Here is a 22,342-nt window from a genome sequence, read left to right as displayed (position 1 = left end):
GGGGCTGGTTGAATACATTGTCTAGAGAGAGAGAGGGAGAGAGAGAGGTTAGAGAGAGGGTGTGTGTGTGTGAGTTATGTGAGGCATACTCGTGTGATGAGTATCTTGAAAACCTGAAGACTTGTTAGCTAATGACTAGGCTTTAGCTCAGTGGGATAACAGAGTTATGTGGCGAACAGGAGACCCAGGTTTGACCCTAGTCCAGCACGAAGAACACATGCTTCTGGTGTGTGTCTGCTAGTGTGTGTGTGTGTAAGTGTGTGTGTGTGTGTCCACTCCCATCCCAAACCCACATTATTAGACAGGTCTAGCAGCGCCAGCACGAAGAACACATATTCCTGTCCGTTTTGCAGGGGGCGGTTCCGGAACTCCCCATAGCTCCTCCCATCACCGAGGGTGAACTCCTGGGGGAGGGTCTTAAAGTGGGCAGAAACATAGGCCCTGGGATCTGATTGGCTGGCCGGGACCTGGCGACGGACACGCAGCGCCTGGCTCACACTGGTCCTGTTGATCTCTTTCAGGAGCTGGAGGAGAGGGGGGAGTAGAGATGGATAGAGAGAGGAGAGGAGAGGATAGAGATGGATAGAGAGATGAGAGGGGAGGAAGGGATAGAGATGGATAGAGAGACGAGAGGAGGGGATAGAGATGGATAGAGAGGGGGGAGGAGGGGATAGAGATGGATAGAGAGATGAGAGGGGAGGAGGGGATAGAGATGGATAGAGAGGGGGGAGGAGAGGTAGAATTGAGAGATATGGATACAGAGAAGAGAGGAGAGAGAGAGGGGAGGAGGGGATAGAGATGGATAGAGAGATGAGAGGAGAGGATAGAGATGGATAGAGAGGGGGAGGAGAGGTAGAATTGAGAGATATGGATACAGAGAGGAGAGGAGAGGATAGAGAGAGGGGAGGAGGGGATAGAGATGGATAGAGAGGGGGAGGAGGGATAGAAGGGAGGGAGATGGATAGAGAGAGGAGAGGATAGAGATGGATAGAAAGAGGTGGTGAGAGGGGGTTGAAGGAGAGGAGGAGAGAGATGAGGTTAAACGTTATTAACAATGTTATCTGATTATTACCCATCATCATCAACTTCATATTGTGTTATCTGGTTATTACCCCATCATTATCATCTTCATATTGTGTTATCTGGTTATTAACCCCATCATTATCATCTTCATATTGTGTTATCTGGTTATTACCCCATCATTATCATCTTCATATTGTGTTATCTGGTTATTAACCCCATCATTATCATCTTCATATTGTGTTATCTGGTTATTACCCCATCATTATCATCTTCATATTGTGTTATCTGGTTATTACCCCATCATTATCAACTTCATATTGTGTTATCTGGTTATTACCCCATCATTATCATCTTCATATTGTGTTATCTGGTTATTACCCCATCATTATCAACTTCATATTGTGTTATCTGATTATTACCCATCATTATCAACTTCATATTGTGTTATCTGGTTATTAACCCATCATCATCAACTTCATATTGTGTTATCTGGTTATTACCCCATCATTATCATCTTCATATTGTGTTATCTGGTTATTACCCCATCATTATCAACTTCATATTGTGTTATCTGGTTATTACCCATCATTATCATCTTCATATTGTGTTATCTGGTTATTACCCCATCATTATCATCTTCATATTGTGTTATCTGGTTATTAACCCCATCATTATCATCTTCATATTGTGTTATCATTATCATCTTCATCATCATACAGTATCTCACCTCATCTAGGTTCATCTGATCAGGGTTGTCACCAGGCGTCAAGAACTTCCCTCCTCTCTGTTTCTTCAGAGGAACCACCACCACATAGTAGCCCCTGGCAACAACAACACAACACTTCAGTTATCATGTACAGCTGGGATCATCAACTAGATTCACCTTAATGATGGTCGACTACAGTACAGGGATCATCAACTAGATTCACCTTAATGATGGTCGACTACAGTACAGGGATCATCAACTAGATTCACCTTAATGATGGTCGACTACAGTACAGGGATCATCAACTAGATTCACCTTAATGATGTTCGACTACAGTACAGGGATCATCAACTAGATTCACCTTAATGATCGTCGACTACAGTACAGGGATCATCAACTAGATTCACCTTAATGATCGTCGACTACAGTACAGGGATCATCAACTAGATTCACCTTAATGATGGTCGACTACAGTACAGGGATCATCAACTAGATTCACCTTAATGATGGTCGACTACAGGGATCATCAACTAGATTCACCTTAATGATGGTCGACTACAGTACAGGGATCATCAACTAGATTCACCTTAATGATGGTCGACTACAGTACAGGGATCATCAACTAGATTCACCTTAATGATGGTCGACTACAGTACAGGGATCATCAACTAGATTCACCTTAATGATGGTCGACTACAGGGATCATCAACTAGATTCACCTTAATGATGGTCGACTACAGGGATCATTAACTAGATTCAGGCTAATCTTTTCTTGAGCGGATGGTCAGGGAGCTACTAATTACTAATAATTTATAGACTGCAAATTGACCTCAAAGAGTCCATTTGGTGTTGGAGAGCCAGTAGGGGGCGCTCTTTCGTCTGGTATAAAAATAAAGAAATATCCCAATGCCCCATGGCAGTGATTGGGGACATTGCCCTGTGTAGGATGCTGTCTTTTGGATGGGATATTAAACAGGTATTCTGACTCTCCATGGTCCCTAAAGATCCCATGACACTTATCGTAAAAGTAGGGGTGTTAACCCCGGTGTCCTGGCTAAACACCCAATCTGGCCCTCAAACCATCACAGTCACCTAATCATCCCCAGCTTCCAATTGGCTCATTCATCCCCCTTCCTCTCCCCTGTAACTACTTCCCAGGTCGTTTACTGTAAATGAGAACGTGTTCTCAGTCAACTGACCTGGTAAAATAAGGGTTCAATAAATACAAAAAAACATATACAGTATCTCTATTATACGTGGGAATACTTTGGAACACATTTCCTACATTAAAATCACTTGGCGGTGATATGCTGCTGTTTTTACAGCCTTTATGTCCAACAATAACTTTTTTATTTTTATTGTTATAAATTGGTCCTAAAATTTTGGAGGGGCCAAATAAATAAAATCACTAGCAGGCCGCCAGTTGGGGAACCCTAATGTACTGTCTCCCTCCCTCCCTCCCTCCCTCCCTCCCTCCCTCCCTCCCTCCCTCCCTCCCTCCCTCCCTCCCTCCCTCCCTCCCTCCCTCCCTCCCTCACCTGACAGTAGTGGTGGTCTGTGCAGGCGGTAGTTGAACCGTCACCATCCCGTCTGCGTTGGTCTTCCCCACCAGCGTGGGTTTGGAGCGCAGCACGTCCGGGGCGGTCGTCACGGTTACGCGGTGCTGTAGACCTCCGGCACTGTTGCCACGGTTAGTCAACAGGAAGGAGTACTGTGTTTCCGGCTGCAGACCTGTTATCAGCTTTTGGTTCTGTTTACCATCCACCTCAACACTCTGACCCTTATCATACAGGATCTATAGAGAGAGACAGAGATAATCAACACTCTGACCCTTATCATACAGGATCTACAGAGAGAGACAGAGATAATCAACACTCTGACCCTTATCATACAGGATCTACAGAGAGAGACAGAGATAATCAACACTGACCCTTATCATACAGGATCTATAGAGAGAGACAGAGATAATCAACACTCTGACCCTTATCATACAGGATCTACAGAGAGAGACAGAGATAATCAACACTCTGACCCTTATCATACAGGATCTATAGAGAGAGACAGAGATAATCAACACTCTGACCCTTATCATACAGGATCTATAGAGAGACAGAGATAATCAACACTCTGACCCTTACATACAAGATCTATAGAGAGACAGAGATAATCAACACTCACAGCCACAGCCACACACACACATCATCTAAAGTCCCTGTAACTCACCGTAAAAGGCTGGGAGGGTGTTTTGTCTCGTATCTCCCAGGTCAGCAGGACTGAGTTCTTCATGGCAGCCTTCACTCTGAAGTTAGTAGCAAACACTGTGGAGAGGAACATAGAAAACAACAGTATGACTCTGCAGACCTTTCAATCATAAAAATATAACCCATAGAACAGGGCCTATCCCCATTCAAGTCACTGATGGACTTTTTATATGGATTCTATTTCTACGCTTTCAATCTCCTTATAGGATCCAGATCCGGGTTGAAATACTATTTTCACATCATTTCACATGTTTTATCTGGGCTTGATTGAGCTTGCCTGGAGCCATGGAACCAATAGAAACAGTCTGAAGGAGTGCGTCCACCAGGCATTCCAGGCAGGCCAGAGCAAACGCTAAAAGTATTTGTTTTTTTAAAGATTTCTAATAGTATCTGAACCCAGGTCTGAGAGAAACAGGTGTAATATCTTACCTGTGTTTTATAGTTTCTAGTTTCTAGTTTCTGTCTGTACAGAAATACAGTCTGGAAGGGATGTCAGCTTGACTGGATAATGAGATGGGACTAGAATACCTCTCTTACCTTGTCAGCTGAAGGAGACTGAATACATTTAAGATTACAGACTAGACCGACAAGACTGACAAGAACAAAATAGACTTACGACGACGCTGTAACGTGTTTGGTATGGTGTGTGGGTGAGTATTTCCACTGAGTTAATGTACAGTGTGGAGGAAAGAGTGTGTTTAGGATGGGGGAGGGGGGCAGACATGGAAGATGGTTGTTGGGTAGTTGCTCAAAGGTGGTTGTGAGAGTGTGTGTGTGTGTGTGTGTGAGTGTGAGTGTGAGTGTGTGTGTGTGTTCGTGCGTGTGTGTGTGTGTGTGAGTGTGTGTGTGTTTGTGCGTGTGTGTGTGTGTGCGTGTGTGGGTGTGTGAGTGTAAGTGTGAGTGTGTGTGAGTGTGTGTCCTACCTTCCACATCCAGCGGTTGCGTCCTAAACTGGACGCCGGGACTATACGGCCCCGCCCCTACCGCCGTGAACGCACACACTCTGACATCATACACAGTGTCAGCGCTCAGCCCTTCCAACGTCACGCTAGATTCCGGTACCGTCACCACCGCCTCCCCGGTAGCATTCCCACCTCTACCGTTAACATCCCGGTACTGCACCGAGTACTTCACAATCTTCCCGTTTTGTTCGATAAGCGGGACAGACTTCCAAACTAGCTGTATGGAAGACGCCGACGCGCCTTTAGAGAGGATATTTTCTGGGTATCCTCCAGGAACGTCTTCCGGAGTGGTCACCTCGATCACTACCTCCTCTCCGTATCCAATCTTATTCCGGGCGGAGAGTCGGAACACGTACGACGCCCCCTTGTGGATATCCTGCGCAGTGAAGGACTTTTCCTTGGCGGGGAATTCTACCACGGTGAGGGGGAGGACATCCAGGCGTCCGAAGGTTAGACGGTACCCCAGGAGAGGTGTAGGGGGGTTGGGTGGAGGCAGCCACTGGAGCTGGGCCGTGCCCGTGGGGGTGGGACTTACTGAGAGCCTGGGGCATTCTGGGACTGGAGGAAGGAGGGGAGAGAGAGGGGTGAAGGTAGGAGCAGGAGTAGGAGCAGGATGAAGAGAGGGATGAGACGAGAGAGAGGGGAAGAGGAGAGAAGAGGATGTTACTATTAAAGAGAATTAACTGCTCACGAACACCTGCTCACAATCTCTGCACAAATGTAGCCTGTCATTACAGCCAGAAATGGTGATGCACCTGCATTTTGAGCTGAAAGTCATTCATGTTAGCAGTCAATATCAGCTAGGGATATCATGTTAGCAGTCAATATCAGCTAGGGATATCATGTTAGCAGTCAATATCAACTAGGGATATCATGTTAGCAGTCTATATCAGCTAGGGATATCATGCTAGCAGTCTATATCAGCTAGGGATATCATGTTAGCAGTCTATATCAACTAGGGATATCATGTTAACAGTCTATATCAGCTAGGGATATCATGCTAGCAGTCTATATCAACTAGGGATATCATGCTAGCAGTCAATATCAACTAGGGATATCATGTTAGCAGTCAATATCAGCTAGGGATATCATGCTAGCGGTCTATATCAACTAGGGATATCATGTTAGCAGTCAATATCAGCTAGGGATATCATGCTAGCGGTCTATATCAACTAGGGATATCATGTTAGCAGTCTATATCAACTAGGGATATCATGCTAGCAGTCAATATCAACTAGGGATATCATGTTAGCAGTCTATATCAACTAGGGATATCATGCTAGCAGTCTATATCAGCTAGGGATATCATGTTAGCGGTCTATATCAACTAGGGATATCATGTTAACAGTCAATATCAGCTAGGGATATCAATGTTAACAGTTTATATCAGCTCGGGATATCAAGTCCAGAGCAAGCAGGACCATAGGGCCGACCTGTTTGCAGCAGGACCATAGGGTCGACCTGTTTGCAGCAGGACAATAGGGCCGACCTGTTTGCAGCAGGACAATAGGGCCGACCTGTTTTCAGCAGGACCATAGGTCGACCTGTTTTCAGCAGTAGGTTGCAGGATCAGATGGAAAGCATCTGTCTGTAACCTTTTTCTTTATCACAAATATTGTAATTAATACGCCAGAATATATCACATCTTCACCCCATAGGTATTAAAGGCAGTACGATGTTACAGTTATCTTTAGAAATATAGCCAGTACCACCAGTGAGGTATACTGTATATACTGAACAAAAATATGCTGGTGTGGTTAAACGTGGTCTGCGGTTGTGAGGCCGGTTGGACGTACTGCCAAATTCTCTAAAACGACGTTGGAGGCGGCTTATGGTAGAGAAATGCACGTTCAATTATCTGGCAGCTGCTCTGGTGGACATTCCTGTACTTGCATGCCAATTGCACGCTCCCTCAAAACTTGACACATCTGTGGCATTGGTCAGGGAGGTGACCAAGAACCCGATGGTCACTCTGACAGAGCTCTAGAGTGCCTCTGACGAGATGGGAGAACCTTCCAGCAGGACAACCATCTCTGCAGCACTCCACCAATTAAGCCTTTAAGGTAGAGTAGGCAGACGGAAGCCACCCCTTAGTAAAAGGCACATAACAGCCTGCTTGGAGTTTGCCAAAAGGCACCTAAAAACTTTCAGACCATGAGAAACAAGATTCTCTGGTCTGATGAAACCAAGATCGAACTCTTTGGCCTGAATGCCAAGCGTTACGTGTCAAGAAAGTCTGGCACCATCCCTACGATGAAGCATGCTGGTAGCAGCATCATGCTGTGGGGATGTTTCTCAGCAGCAGGGACTGGGAGACTAGTCAGGATCAAGTCAAAGATGAACGGAGCAAAGAGCACAGAGATTCTTGATGAAAACCTGCTCCAGAGCGCTCAGGACCTCAGTCTGGGGCGAAGGTTCACCTTCCAACAGAACAATGGCCCTAAGCACACAGCCAAGACAACGCAGGAGTGGCTTCGGGACAAGTCTCTGAATGTCCTTGAGTGGCCCAGCCAGAGCCCGGACTTGAACCCGAACGAACATCTCTGGAGAGACATGAGAATAGCTGTGCAGCAACACTCCCCATCCAACCTGACAGAGCTTGAGAGGATCTGCAGAGAGGAATGGGAGAAACTCCCCAAATACAGGTGTGCTGAGCTTGTAGCGTCATACCCAAGAAGAATCGAGGCTGTAAAGGGTAAAGGGTCTGAATACTTATGGAAATGTAATATTTCCATTTAAATTGTTGTTTTTGCTTTGTCCTTATGGGTTATTGTGTGTAGATTGATGAGGAAATAAAACGATTTAATCCATTTTGAAATAAGACTGAAACAAAATGTGCAATATGTAAAGGGGTCTGAATACTTTCCGAAGATACTGTATGTAGCCTATTAAAATATTTATGATAGTTAAAAAAATAAAACTGTTTCACACTCGCGACCCCCATTTTGAGGAATCACTGCTCTAAAGAAGGCTGTGAAGACTTAGTAAATCTGTCTCAGTGTCTAGTAGCAGGCTGGGTAGCTGTGTCTGTACTGTCTGTTATATTATGTTGGGATGATACATGATAAGTACGTACGTGGGAGGGTAGTGCAGAGAGTTTGGGATTTGCTCCGTGCCCCGTCTCCCTTGGCGGTGTATGCCCCCACAGACACAGAGTAGGCAGTATCAGCCTGGAGTTCCCCTAGAACCACCTCCTACAGAACACATAGAACGCAGAACTCATCAGTATTACAGAACCACCTCCTACAGATTATAAAACTCATCAGCAACATGGGCCTGTACAGTATCATCTCCATTCTATTGTTCCGTTCTACTCCATTCCATAGTTCCATTCTACTCCATTCCATAGTTCCATTCTACTCCATTCCATAGTTCCATTCTACTCCATTCCATAGTTCCATTCTACTCCATTCCATAGTTCCATTCTACTCCATTCCATAGTTCCATTCTACTCAATTACATAGTTCCAGTCTACTCCATTCCATAGTTCCATTCTACTCAATTACATAGTTCAATTCTACTCCATTCCATAGTTCCATTCTACTCCATTCCATAGTTCCATTCTACTCCATTCCATAGTTCCATTCTACTCAATTACATAGTTCCCTTCAACTCAATTACTTAGTTCCCTTCAACTCAATTACTTAGTTCCAGTCTACTCCATTCCATAGTTCCATTCTACTCCATTCCATAGTTCCATTCTACTCCATTCCATAGTCCCATTCTACTCCATTCCATAGTTTCCTTCTAGGCTGTGTCCCATTCCATAGTTCCATTCTAGGCTGTATCCCATTCCATAGTTCCATTCTAGGCTGTATCCCATTCCATAGTTCCATTCTAGGCTGTGTCCCATTCCATAGTTCCATTCTAGGCTGTATCCCATTCCATAGTTCCATTCTAGGCTGTGTCCCATTCCATAGTTCCATTCTAGGCTGTGTCCCATTCCATCCTTTTTTCTACTAGCCCATGGGACCCAAACACAGGTCAAGACAACAGCATAAATGATACCTTTTTTAGATAACAGATCACAGATATACTTACATATTCTGCTGATTCATTGTATTCCCACTAAACGACAGAACGAAGCAGAGAGCAAAGAAGGAGAGAATTTTTTTTTACATTAGTCTCATATTTTATAATCTCATAATCTGATGAAGGCTTGTAAAATATATAATATATATTATTCTTAAAAAATATTAAAAATTCTGAGCAATCAGTCTCTATCCAGTAGGGTTTTCAGTTCCATTCTATTTCAACATTCCATTCTATTTCAACATTCCATTCTATCCCAACATTCCATTCTATCCCAACATTCCATTCTATCCCAACATTCCATTCTATTTCAACATTCCAATCTATCCCAACATTCCATTCTATCCCAACATTCCATTCTATTTCAACATTCCATTCTATATCAACGTTCCATTCTATATCAACGTTCCATTCTATATCAATATTCCATTCAATCTTTCTGAGTTGTCTTCCATTGTTACCTGTGAGTCGTCTATGAGTATATCCTTGATGAGGTTGGGTCCAGTGGGTTCTCCATAGTTCATCTTGACGTAGTGGACCTGGTAACCTCTGACCTGACCATGTTGCTGCTCCACGGCCGGTGCCCGCCACACCACCCTGACTGCTGACGAGTTCACCGCCTGCGTCACCACGTCACGCGGAGGACCACTGGGAACTGGAAATGCATTGCAGGATAGGTCGAGGTCAAGGGCCGGGGTTCAAAAGTTGTGGTGGCTCTTAGATGGTTTAGATACTCCGGGGGAGGTGAGCGTTTGGAGGTAGGATAGGTTGGTGGGTCGAAAGCTTTTTGGGGTTCTGTTCAAAATGTCGATAAATATGTAGGAGATGAGATTTGAAAAAGCACCAAAAAGCAGCTAAAGAAGGCCTGAAAAACTGGCCTGACATTCAGAGAGCGAGAGTGAATGAAAGATAGAGAGGGGAGATCAGACGATACAAGGAATCCTAAGGGGCTGTGGTTCCCAGAACATCATATAACCTCGGTTATACAGAGAAAGGTACAATACAAACGTATACCAAGAAAAAGGTTCAGTTCTGTAGAGGTAAAGTTAACTTCAGCATGACGAGTCAGGGTTGAAAGGAAAGACTGAGGGCTAGGTGGATTCCCCCCCCCCCCCCCTTTACAGAGATGGTTTAAGCCATAAGGTTCTGCAGCAGTTCACAGGGGCATGGTTAATGGAGTGTACTATTATTCCCCTCATGTAGGGGTATTTAGTGACACATCCGCAGGGCTGTGTAGTATTGTTCAAAAGGGCATTGTCAGTGGGATACACTGCATCAACCCCCCTCAGGAACAGGGAGAGAAGAGAGAAGAAAAAAGGCAGGATTTTAGAAGGAAATTACTGTGTAGAGGTATAGCCAGGGGAGGTTTCTTTCTTAGAATGAAGGTCAAGGAGAAAACACAGCTAGGGTTGCTGGGAATAGGATGCCATTTGGGATGCACCCTACCGGCTAGAGGTTCTCAGGTGGTGGCATTGTTAGTGGGACGAACCATTTTCACCAAGGATAGGGGTGTTTAGTACCAACAGGCAGGGGAAAGGTTTGGAACATACCATCTTCATCGGTGCGTACTAGTAGTTGTAGACTCTCTGGTCCTTCTCCGGCTTCCGTTAGGGCTCTGACCGTGATTCCATACTCTGTCCATTTCTCCAGGTTTTCCAGAAGGTACGAAGAGCTTTCCGGTGGAATTCGGCTGACTTGCTGGGAAGTCCTGTTGTCCCCTTCCGTGACAGAATACTGGATGGAATATCCGGTTATGTTTCCGTTCTGGAATTCCGCCAGGGGCGGAACCCAACTTACCAGGATGCTGGTGGAGCTGGGGCTGGAGCACGTGACCTCCTGGGGAGGGGCTGAGGGTTCTGATTGGCCAGGTTTGAGGAAGTACGTGTTGTTTGGTGGATGTGATTGGTTGTGTGTGTTGATTGGTTGATGAGGTAGTGAGGTGTTTAATGGAAGATGGTGACAGAGCCAACAGATGAGACAGAAAAGAAAAAAAAGGGACAAAAAAACACAAAATGAAAATAAAAGTCTAGGACCGATGTTTTCTATAAAGAAAAATGACCAGAAGACTAGCACAGGTGCAAAATGGCGGAAGCGAACGCCAAATCTAGGGTTGCAAAATTCAGGTAACTTTACCAAAAAGTCCTGGTTTTCCAGAAGTCCTGGTTTGGGGAAAGTTTGGGAAGGTTACCGGAATTTAACACCCCTATTCAAATCTGTTTGATAGAAAATGTTGTCAACTGAAAACTAACGAAAAAGAATGATGAGATATAAAGAAGATACAACAGACAGGACACTGAACTGAGTCTCTTGTACAACATGTAACATCTAACCTACCTTGACTTGAACTTAATGAGTAAGTCTCACTCCAACGCCTTCTATCAGTCTCAGTGCTTCTCCCCAGACTGATCCACTTCACATCTCTAACCACTGAACTACTTTATGCCTTGTAATCACCTTACCTTGACTGTAGCTTAGCCCTAACTGACTGACACACTTCAGACTCATGGAAGTTTGAAAAAGTTTGGAAGATATACATCTAAACAATAAATTGTGAACATTTTCCAAAATTGTGAAACATTTACATATTGTCTCACTGTATAAAGTAATCTTATTCTGTTGATCTTGTTCTCCACAAATTGTATCTTGTGATTCCATGACATATGACGTCTGTTTAATCCAAATTATAATGCGGGTCCTCAGAGTATCTGATAGATGACATTAGAGGTCTGTTTAATCCAGATTATAACTCTGGTCCTCAGAGCATCTGATAGATGACATATAATGAGTTATGTTTATTCCAGATTATACCTCTGGTCCTCATAGCATCTGATAGATGACATATAATGAATTGTGTTTAATCCAGATTACACCTCTGGTCCTCAGAGTATCTGATAGATGACATAATAGGTTGTGTTTAATCCAGATTATACCTCTGGTCCTCAGGGTATCTGATAGATGACATATAATGAGTTCTGTTTATTCCAGATTATACCTCTGGTCCTCATAGTATTTGATAGATGACATATAATGACTTGTGTTTAATCCAGATTATACCTATGGTCCTCATAGTATTTGATAGATGACATATAATGAGTTCTGTTTAATCCAGATTATACCTCTGATCCTCATAGTATCTGATAGATTACATTTAATGAGTTCTGTTTAATCCAGATTATACCTCTGGTCCTCATAGTATCTGATAGATGACATATAATGAGTTATGTTTATTCCAGATTATACCTCTGGTCCCAAGAGTATCTGATAGATGACGATGAGTTCTGTTTAATCCAGATTATACCTCTGGACCTCAGAGTATCTGATAGATTACATATAATGAGTTGTGTTTAATCCAGATTATACCTCTGGACCTCAGAGTATCTGATAGATTACATATAATGAGTTGTGTTTAATCCAGATTATAACTCTGGACCTCAGAGTATCTGATAGATTACATATAATGAGTTGTGTTTAATCCAGATTATACCTCTGGAGCTCAGAGTATCTGATAGATTACATATAATGAGTTGTGTTTAATCCAGATTATACCTCTGGACCTCAGAGTATCTGATAGATTACATATAATGAGTTGTGTTTAATCCAATTTACACCTCTGGTCCTCAGAGTATCTGATAGATGGCATAATAGGTTGTGTTTAATCCAGATTATACCTCTGATCCTCATAGTATCTGATAGATGACATAATGACTTGTGTTTAATCCAGATTATACCTCTGGTAGAGCAGTAACAGCAGTAGTAGCAGTGTAGGTAGGGACATACGTGTCTGTGGTGTATCTGTGGTAACCTCGTTGGTATACGCTCCGATGCCGTGTTTGCTACGTGCTGCCAGCTGGAAGGTGTAGGAGGAGAACGGCTTCAAATTCTTTATAAGGTAGGAGGAGGTAGGGTCAAAATTCAGCTTCTTCTAGAGAGAGAGAGAGAGAGAGAGAGAGAAAGAGAGAGAAAGAGAGAGATGAAGGAGTGCGAGAGAGAGAGAGAGAGAGATGGAGGAGAGAGAGATGGAGAAGAGACAGATGGAGGAGAGATAGAGATCGTTAAGGTTAGGGTTAAGGTGGAAGGTGTAACTGGTAGACAGAGGGTTAAGGTGGAAGGTGTAGCAGGTAGACAGAGGGTTAAGGTGGAAGGTGTAGCAGGTAGACAGAGGGTTAAGCTGGAAGCTGTAACTGGTAGACAGAGGGTTAAGGGGTCAAAATCAAAAGTAACAGTCAGTATCTGGTGTGGCCACCAGCTGCATTAAGTACTGCAGTGCATCTCCTCCTCGTGGACTGCACCAGATTTGCCAGTTCTTGCTGTGAGATGTCACCCCACTCTTCCACCAAGGCACCTGCAAGTTCCCGGACATTTCTGGGGGGAATGGCCCTAGCCCTCACCCTCCAATCCAACAGGTCCCAGACGTGCTCAATGGGATTGAGATCCGGGCTCTTCGCTGGCCATGGCAGAACACTGACATTCCTGTCTTGCAGGAAATCACACACAGAACGAGCAGTACGGCTGGTGGCATTGTCATGCTGGAGGGTCATGTCAGGATGAGCCTGCAGGAAGGGTACCACATGAGGGAGGTGGATGTCTTCCCTGTAACGCACAGCGTTGAGATTGCCTGGATTGACAAGCTCAGTCCGATGATGCTGTGACACACTACCCCAGACCATGACGGACCCTCCACCTCCAAATCGATCCCGCTCCAGAGTACAGGCCTTTGTGTAAAGCTCATTCCTTCGACGATAAACGCGAATCTGACTATCAGCCCTGGTGAGACAAAACCGTGCCTCGTCAGTGAAGAGCACTTTTTGCCAGTCCTGTCTGGTCCAGCGATGGTGGGTTTGTGCCCATAGGCGACATTGTTACCGGTGATGTCTGATGAGGACCTGCCTTATAACAGGCATATAAGCCCTCAGTCCAGCCTCTCTCAGCCTATTGCGGACAGTCTGAGCACTGATGGAGGGATTGTGCGTTCCAGGTGTAACTCGGGCAGTTGTTGTTGCCATCCTGTACCTGTCCCGCAGGTGTGATGTTCGGATGTACCGATCCTGTGCAGGTGTTGTTACACGTGGTCTGCCACTGTGAGGACAATCAGCTGTCCGTCCTGTCTCCCTGTAGCGCTGTCTTAGGCGTCTCACAGTACGGACATTGCAATTTATTGCCCTGGCCACATCTGCAGTCCTCATGCCTCGTTGCAGCATGCCTAAGGCACGTTCACGCAGATGAGCAGGGACCCTGGGCATCTTTCTTTTAGTGTTTTTCAGAGTCAGTAGAACGGCCTCTTTAGTGTCCCAAGTTTTCATAACTGTGACCTTAATTTCCTACCGTCTGTAAGCTGTTAGTGTCTTAATGACCGTTCCACAGGTGCACGTTCATTGTTTATGGGTCATTGAACAAGCATGGGAAACAGTGTTTAACCCCTTTACAATGAATATCTGTGAAGTAATTTGGATTTTTACGAATTATCTTTGAAAGACAGGGTCCTGAAAAAGGGACTTATATAGTTTATATATCAAAACAGAAAGGCCCAATGGATTGTAAAGATGAAAGTATATTTAGACTTTGTGAAAAGCAACTGAGCTCTATGGGTTTAAGAAACGAGGTTTAACTAATCTACAAATATATCTCTTACCTCTTCGTTGTCACCAGACCTCCTGTAGACCAGTTCATATCCAGTGATCATGTTTTCAGGCCCAGTCTGTGGAGGAGCTACCCATGACAGCAATATACTGGTCTCTGACTTGACCTCTCCTTTGAAGTCTGACGGCTGGGACGGAACTGGGAGAGAGGAGATACTACATTACCCACAATACACTATTAGAGAGAGAGAGGGACTACATTACCCACAATACACTCCTGGTGAGAGAGGGACTACATTACCCACAATACACTGCTGGAGATAGAGGGACTACATTACCCACAATACACTACGGGAGAGAGGGGGACTACATTACCCACGATACACTACTGGTGAGAGAGGGACTACATTACCCACAATACACTACTGGAGAGAGAGGGACTACATTACCCACAATACACTACTGGAGAGAGAGGGACTACATTACCCACAATACAATGCTGGAGATAGAGGGACTACGTTACCCACAATACACTGCTGGAGATAGAGGGACTACGTTACCCACAATACACGACAGTATCAAATACAAAAAAATATAACTTTATTTAAAGTGCATTTAACACAACAAACTTTACAGTAAAAAAATCTAATGAAATAAGTAAATGCACACAGGAGGCAATAAACGATGTGTAAAAGAACAGTAACCCTGTAGAGTGAAGGACTATGTCATAAACCCTGTAGAGTGAAGGACTACAGTATGTCAGGAACCCTGTAGAGTGTAGGACTACAGTATGTCAGGAACCCTGTAGAGTGAAGGACTACAGTAGGTCAGGAACCCTGTAGAGTGAAGGACTACAGTATGTCAGGAACCCTGTAGAGTGAAGGACTACAGTATGTCAGGAACCCTGTAGAGTGAAGGACTACAGTATGTCAGAAACCCTGTAGAGTGAAGGACTACAGTATGTCAGGAACCCTGTAGAGTGAAGGACTACAGTATGTCAGGAACCCTGTAGAGTGAAGGACTATGTCAGGAACCCTGTAGAGTGAAGGACTATGTCAGAAACCCTGTAGAGTGAAGGACTACAGTATGTCAGGAACCCTGTAGAGTGAAGGACTACAGTATGTCAGGAACCCTGTAGAGTGAAGGACTATGTCAGAAACCCTGTAGAGTGAAGGACTACAGTAGGTCAGGAACCCTGTAGAGTGAAGGACTACAGTATGTCAGGAACCCTGTAGAGTGAAGGACTACAGTATGTCAGGAACCCTGTAGAGTGAAGGACTACAGTATGTCAGGAACCCTGTAGAGTGAAGGACTATGTCAGGAACCCTGTAGAGTGAAGGACTATGTCAGGAACCCTGTAGAGTGAAGGACTACAGTATGTCAGGAACCCTGTAGAGTGAAGGACTACAGTATGTCAGGAACCCTGTAGAGTGAAGGACTATGTCAGGAACCCTGTAGAGTGAAGGACTATGTCAGGAACCCTGTAGAGTGAAGGACTATGTCAGGAACCCTGTAGAGTGAAGGACTACAGTATGTCAGGAACCCTGTAGAGTGAAGGACTATGTCATAAACCCTGTAGAGTGAAGTACTATGTCAGAAACCCCGTACAGTGAAGGACTACAGTATGTCAGGAACCCTGTAGAGTGAAGGACTATGTCAGGAACCCTGTAGAGTGAAGGACTACAGTATGTCAGGAACCCTGTAGAGTGAAGGACTACAGTATGTCAGGAACCCTGTAGAGTGAAGGACTATGTCAGGAACCCTGTAGAGTGAAGGACTATGTCAGAAACCCTGTAGAGTGAAGGACTACAGTATGTCAGGAACCCTGTAGAGTGAAGGACTACAGTATGTCAGGAACCCTGTAGAGTGAAGGACTATGTCAGAAACCCTGTAGAGTGAAGGACTACAGTAGGTCAGGAACCCTGTAGAGTGAAGGACTACAGTATGTCAGGAACCCTGTAGAGTGAAGGACTACAGTATGTCAGGAACCCTGTAGAGTGAAGGACTACAGTATGTCAGGAACCCTGTAGAGTGAAGGACTACAGTATGTCAGGAACCCTGTAGAGTGAAGGACTATGTCAGGAACCCTGTAGAGTGAAGGACTATGTCAGGAACCCTGTAGAGTGAAGGACTACAGTATGTCAGGAACCCTGTAGAGTGAAGGACTACAGTATGTCAGGAACCCTGTAGAGTGAAGGACTATGTCAGGAACCCTGTCGAGTGAAGGACTATGTCAGGAACCCTGTAGAGTGAAGGACTATGTCAGGAACCCTGTAGAGTGAAGGACTACAGTATGTCAGGAACCCTGTAGAGTGAAGGACTATGTCATAAACCCTGTAGAGTGAAGTACTATGTCAGAAACCCCGTACAGTGAAGGACTACAGTATGTCAGGAACCCTGTAGAGTGAAGGACTATGTCAGGAACCCTGTAGAGTGAAGGACTACAGTATGTCAGGAACCCTGTAGAGTGAAGGACTACAGTATGTCAGGAACCCTGTAGAGTGAAGGACTATGTCAGGAACCCTGTAGAGTGAAGGACTATGTCAGAAACCCTGTAGAGTGAAGGACTACAGTATGTCAGGAACCCTGTAGAGTGAAGGACTACAGTATGTCAGGAACCCTGTAGAGTGAAGGACTATGTCAGAAACCCTGTAGAGTGAAGGACTACAGTAGGTCAGGAACCCTGTAGAGTGAAGGACTACAGTATGTCAGGAACCCTGTAGAGTGAAGGACTACAGTATGTCAGGAACCCTGTAGAGTGAAGGACTATGTCAGGAACCCTGTAGAGTGAAGGACTATGTCAGGAACCCTGTAGAGTGAAGGACTACAGTATGTCAGGAACCCTGTAGAGTGAAGGACTACAGTATGTCAGGAACCCTGTAGAGTGAAGGACTATGTCAGGAACCCTGTAGAGTGAAGGACTATGTCAGGAACCCTGTAGAGTGAAGGACTACAGTATGTCAGGAACCCTGTAGAGTGAAGGACTACAGTATGTCAGGAACCCTGTAGAGTGAAGGACTATGTCAGGAACCCTGTAGAGTGAAGGACTATGTCAGAAACCCTGTAGAGTGAAGGACTACAGTGTGTCAGGAACCCTGTAGAGTGAAGGACTATGTCAGGAACCCTGTAGAGTGAAGGACTATGTCAGAAACCCTGTAGAGTGAAGGACTACAGTGTGTCAGGAACCCTGTAGAGTGAAGGACTATGTCAGGAACCCTGTAGAGTGAAGGACTACAGTATGTCAGGAACCCTGTAGAGTGAAGGACTATGTCAGGAACCCTGTAGAGTGAAGGACTATGTCAGGAACCCTGTAGAGTGAAGGACTACAGTATGTCAGGAACCCTGTAGAGTGAAGGACTATGTCAGGAACCCTGTAGAGTGAAGGACTACAGTATGTCAGGAACCCTGTAGAGTGAGGGACTACAGTAGGTCAGGAACCCTGTAGAGTGAAGGACTACAGTATGTCAGGAACCCTGTAGAGTGAAGGACTACAGTATGTCAGGAACCCTGTAGAGTGAAGGACTACAGTATGTCAGGAACCCTGTAGAGTGAAGGACTATGTCAGAAACCCTGTAGAGTGAAGGACTATGTCAGGAACCCTGTAGAGTGAAGGACTACAGTATGTCAGGAACCCTGTAGAGTGAAGGACTACAGTATGTCAGGAACCCTGTAGAGTGAAGGACTACAGTAGGTCAGGAACCCTGTAGAGTGAAGGACTACAGTATGTCAGGAACCCTGTAGAGTGAAGGACTACAGTATGTCAGGAACCCTGTAGAGTGAAGGACTACAGTATGTCAGGAACCCTGTAGAGTGAAGGACTACAGTATGTCAGGAACCCTGTAGAGTGAAGGACTATGTCAGGAACCCTGTAGAGTGAAGGACTACAGTATGTCAGGAACCCTGTAGAGTGAAGGACTACAGTATGTCAGGAACCCTGTAGAGTGAAGGACTACAGTATGTCAGGAACCCTGTAGAGTGAAGGACTACAGTATGTCAGGAACCCTGTAGAGTGAAGGACTACAGTAGGTCAGGAACCCTGTAGAGTGAAGGACTACAGTATGTCAGGAACCCTGTAGAGTGAAGGACTACAGTATGTCAGGAACCCTGTAGAGTGAAGGACTACAGTATGTCAGGAACCCTGTAGAGTGAAGGACTATGTCAGAAACCCTGTAGAGTGAAGGACTACAGTGTGTCAGGAACCCTGTAGAGTGAAGGACTATGTCAGGAACCCTGTAGAGTGAAGGACTATGTCAGAAACCCTGTAGAGTGAAGGACTACAGTGTGTCAGGAACCCTGTAGAGTGAAGGACTATGTCAGGAACCCTGTAGAGTGAAGGACTATGTCAGGAACCCTGTAGAGTGAAGGACTACAGTATGTCAGGAACCCTGTAGAGTGAAGGACTACAGTATGTCAGGAACCCTGTAGAGTGAAGGACTACAGTATGTCAGGAACCCTGTAGAGTGAAGGACTACAGTATGTCAGGAACCCTGTAGAGTGAAGGACTACAGTATGTCAGGAACCCTGTAGAGTGAAGGACTACAGTAGGTCAGGAACCCTGTAGAGTGAAGGACTACAGTATGTCAGGAACCCTGTAGAGTGAAGGACTACAGTATGTCAGGAACCCTGTAGAGTGAAGGACTACAGTATGTCAGGAACCCTGTAGAGTGAAGGACTACAGTATGTCAGGAACCCTGTAGAGTGAAGGACTACAGTAGGTCAGGAACCCTGTAGAGTGAAGGACTACAGTATGTCAGGAACCCTGTAGAGTGAAGGACTACAGTATGTCAGGAACCCTGTAGAGTGAAGGACTACAGTATGTCAGGAACCCTGTAGAGTGAAGGACTACAGTATGTCAGGAACCCTGTAGAGTGAAGGACTACAGTATGTCAGGAACCCTGTAGAGTGAAGGACTACAGTATGTCAGGAACCCTGTAGAGTGAAGGACTACAGTATGTCAGGAACCCTGTAGAGTGAAGGACTACAGTATGTCAGGAACCCTGTAGAGTGAAGGACTACAGTATGTCAGGAACCCTGTAGAGTGAAGGACTACAGTATGTCAGGAACCCTGTAGAGTGAAGGACTATGTCAGAAACCCTGTAGAGTGAAGGACTACAGTAGGTCAGGAACCCTGTAGAGTGAAGGACTATGTCAGAAACCCTGTAGAGTGAAGGACTACAGTATGTCAGGAACCCTGTAGAGTGAAGGACTATGTCAGGAACCCTGTAGAGTGAAGGACTATGTCAGGAACCCTGTAGAGTGAAGGACTATGTCAGAAACCCTGTAGAGTGAAGGACTACAGTATGTCAGGAACCCTGTAGAGTGAAGGACTATGTCAGAAACCCTGTAGAGTGAAGGACTACAGTATGTCAGGAACCCTGTAGAGTGAAGGACTACAGTATGTCAGGAACCCTGTAGAGTGAAGGACTATGTCAGAAACCCTGTAGAGTGAAGGACTACAGTAGGTCAGGAACCCTGTAGAGTGAAGGACTACAGTATGTCAGGAACCCTGTAGAGTGAAGGACTACAGTATGTCAGGAACCCTGTAGAGTGAAGGACTATGTCAGGAACCCTGTAGAGTGAAGGACTATGTCAGGAACCCTGTAGAGTGAAGGACTACAGTATGTCAGGAACCCTGTAGAGTGAAGGACTACAGTATGTCAGGAACCCTGTAGAGTGAAGGACTATGTCAGGAACCCTGTAGAGTGAAGGACTATGTCAGGAACCCTGTAGAGTGAAGGACTACAGTATGTCAGGAACCCTGTAGAGTGAAGGACTACAGTATGTCAGGAACCCTGTAGAGTGAAGGACTACAGTATGTCAGGAACCCTGTAGAGTGAAGGACTACAGTATGTCAGGAACCCTGTAGAGTGAAGGACTACAGTATGTCAGGAACCCTGTAGAGTGAAGGACTATGTCAGAAACCCTGTAGAGTGAAGGACTACAGTAGGTCAGGAACCCTGTAGAGTGAAGGACTATGTCAGAAACCCTGTAGAGTGAAGGACTACAGTATGTCAGGAACCCTGTAGAGTGAAGGACTATGTCAGGAACCCTGTAGAGTGAAGGACTATGTCAGGAACCCTGTAGAGTGAAGGACTATGTCAGAAACCCTGTAGAGTGAAGGACTACAGTATGTCAGGAACCCTGTAGAGTGAAGGACTATGTCAGAAACCCTGTAGAGTGAAGGACTACAGTATGTCAGGAACCCTGTAGAGTGAAGGACTACAGTATGTCAGGAACCCTGTAGAGTGAAGGACTATGTCAGAAACCCTGTAGAGTGAAGGACTACAGTAGGTCAGGAACCCTGTAGAGTGAAGGACTACAGTATGTCAGGAACCCTGTAGAGTGAAGGACTACAGTATGTCAGGAACCCTGTAGAGTGAAGGACTATGTCAGGAACCCTGTAGAGTGAAGGACTATGTCAGGAACCCTGTAGAGTGAAGGACTACAGTATGTCAGGAACCCTGTAGAGTGAAGGACTACAGTATGTCAGGAACCCTGTAGAGTGAAGGACTATGTCAGGAACCCTGTAGAGTGAAGGACTATGTCAGGAACCCTGTAGAGTGAAGGACTACAGTATGTCAGGAACCCTGTAGAGTGAAGGACTACAGTATGTCAGGAACCCTGTAGAGTGAAGGACTATGTCAGGAACCCTGTAGAGTGAAGGACTATGTCAGAAACCCTGTAGAGTGAAGGACTACAGTATGTCAGGAACCCTGTAGAGTGAAGGACTACAGTAGGTCAGGAACCCTGTAGAGTGAAGGACTACAGTATGTCAGGAACCCTGTAGAGTGAAGGACTACAGTATGTCAGGAACCCTGTAGAGTGAAGGACTACAGTATGTCAGGAACCCTGTAGAGTGAAGGACTACAGTATGTCAGGAACCCTGTAGAGTGAAGGACTACAGTAGGTCAGGAACCCTGTAGAGTGAAGGACTACAGTATGTCAGGAACCCTGTAGAGTGAAGGACTACAGTATGTCAGGAACCCTGTAGAGTGAAGGACTACAGTATGTCAGGAACCCTGTAGAGTGAAGGACTACAGTATGTCAGGAACCCTGTAGAGTGAAGGACTACAGTATGTCAGGAACCCTGTAGAGTGAAGGACTATGTCAGAAACCCTGTAGAGTGAAGGACTACAGTAGGTCAGGAACCCTGTAGAGTGAAGGACTATGTCAGAAACCCTGTAGAGTGAAGGACTACAGTATGTCAGGAACCCTGTAGAGTGAAGGACTATGTCAGGAACCCTGTAGAGTGAAGGACTATGTCAGGAACCCTGTAGAGTGAAGGACTATGTCAGAAACCCTGTAGAGTGAAGGACTACAGTATGTCAGGAACCCTGTAGAGTGAAGGACTATGTCAGAAACCCTGTAGAGTGAAGGACTACAGTATGTCAGGAACCCTGTAGAGTGAAGGACTACAGTATGTCAGGAACCCTGTAGAGTGAAGGACTATGTCAGAAACCCTGTAGAGTGAAGGACTACAGTAGGTCAGGAACCCTGTAGAGTGAAGGACTACAGTATGTCAGGAACCCTGTAGAGTGAAGGACTACAGTATGTCAGGAACCCTGTAGAGTGAAGGACTATGTCAGGAACCCTGTAGAGTGAAGGACTATGTCAGGAACCCTGTAGAGTGAAGGACTACAGTATGTCAGGAACCCTGTAGAGTGAAGGACTACAGTATGTCAGGAACCCTGTAGAGTGAAGGACTATGTCAGGAACCCTGTAGAGTGAAGGACTATGTCAGGAACCCTGTAGAGTGAAGGACTACAGTATGTCAGGAACCCT

General features: G+C 45.3%; 1 protein-coding gene across 1 annotated transcript in view; it reads right to left on the bottom strand.

The window, feature by feature from the left end:
- Positions 1-22,342, bottom strand: part of LOC106610542 (receptor-type tyrosine-protein phosphatase delta) — a 205,096-nt gene that overhangs the window by 71,022 nt on the left and 111,732 nt on the right. The window contains 12 exon segments of the mRNA XM_082978641.1: positions 1-21; positions 294-524; positions 1,751-1,844; positions 3,268-3,524; positions 3,953-4,047; positions 4,914-5,510; positions 8,029-8,146; positions 8,994-9,020; positions 9,446-9,639; positions 10,535-10,840; positions 12,762-12,906; positions 14,614-14,759. The exon segment at positions 1-21 is cut by the window's left edge and continues 140 nt beyond it. Coding sequence (XP_082834767.1) covers positions 1-21; positions 294-524; positions 1,751-1,844; positions 3,268-3,524; positions 3,953-4,047; positions 4,914-5,510; positions 8,029-8,146; positions 8,994-9,020; positions 9,446-9,639; positions 10,535-10,840; positions 12,762-12,906; positions 14,614-14,759 — 2,231 coding nt within the window.

Source organism: Salmo salar, chromosome 08, assembly GCF_965601325.2.
Source record: "Salmo salar chromosome 08, fSalSal1, whole genome shotgun sequence".
NCBI classification, from domain to species: Eukaryota; Metazoa; Chordata; class Actinopteri; order Salmoniformes; family Salmonidae; genus Salmo; species Salmo salar.
Note: the sequence above shows the minus strand (reverse complement) of the source record. Positions and strands in the feature narration are given on the sequence as shown.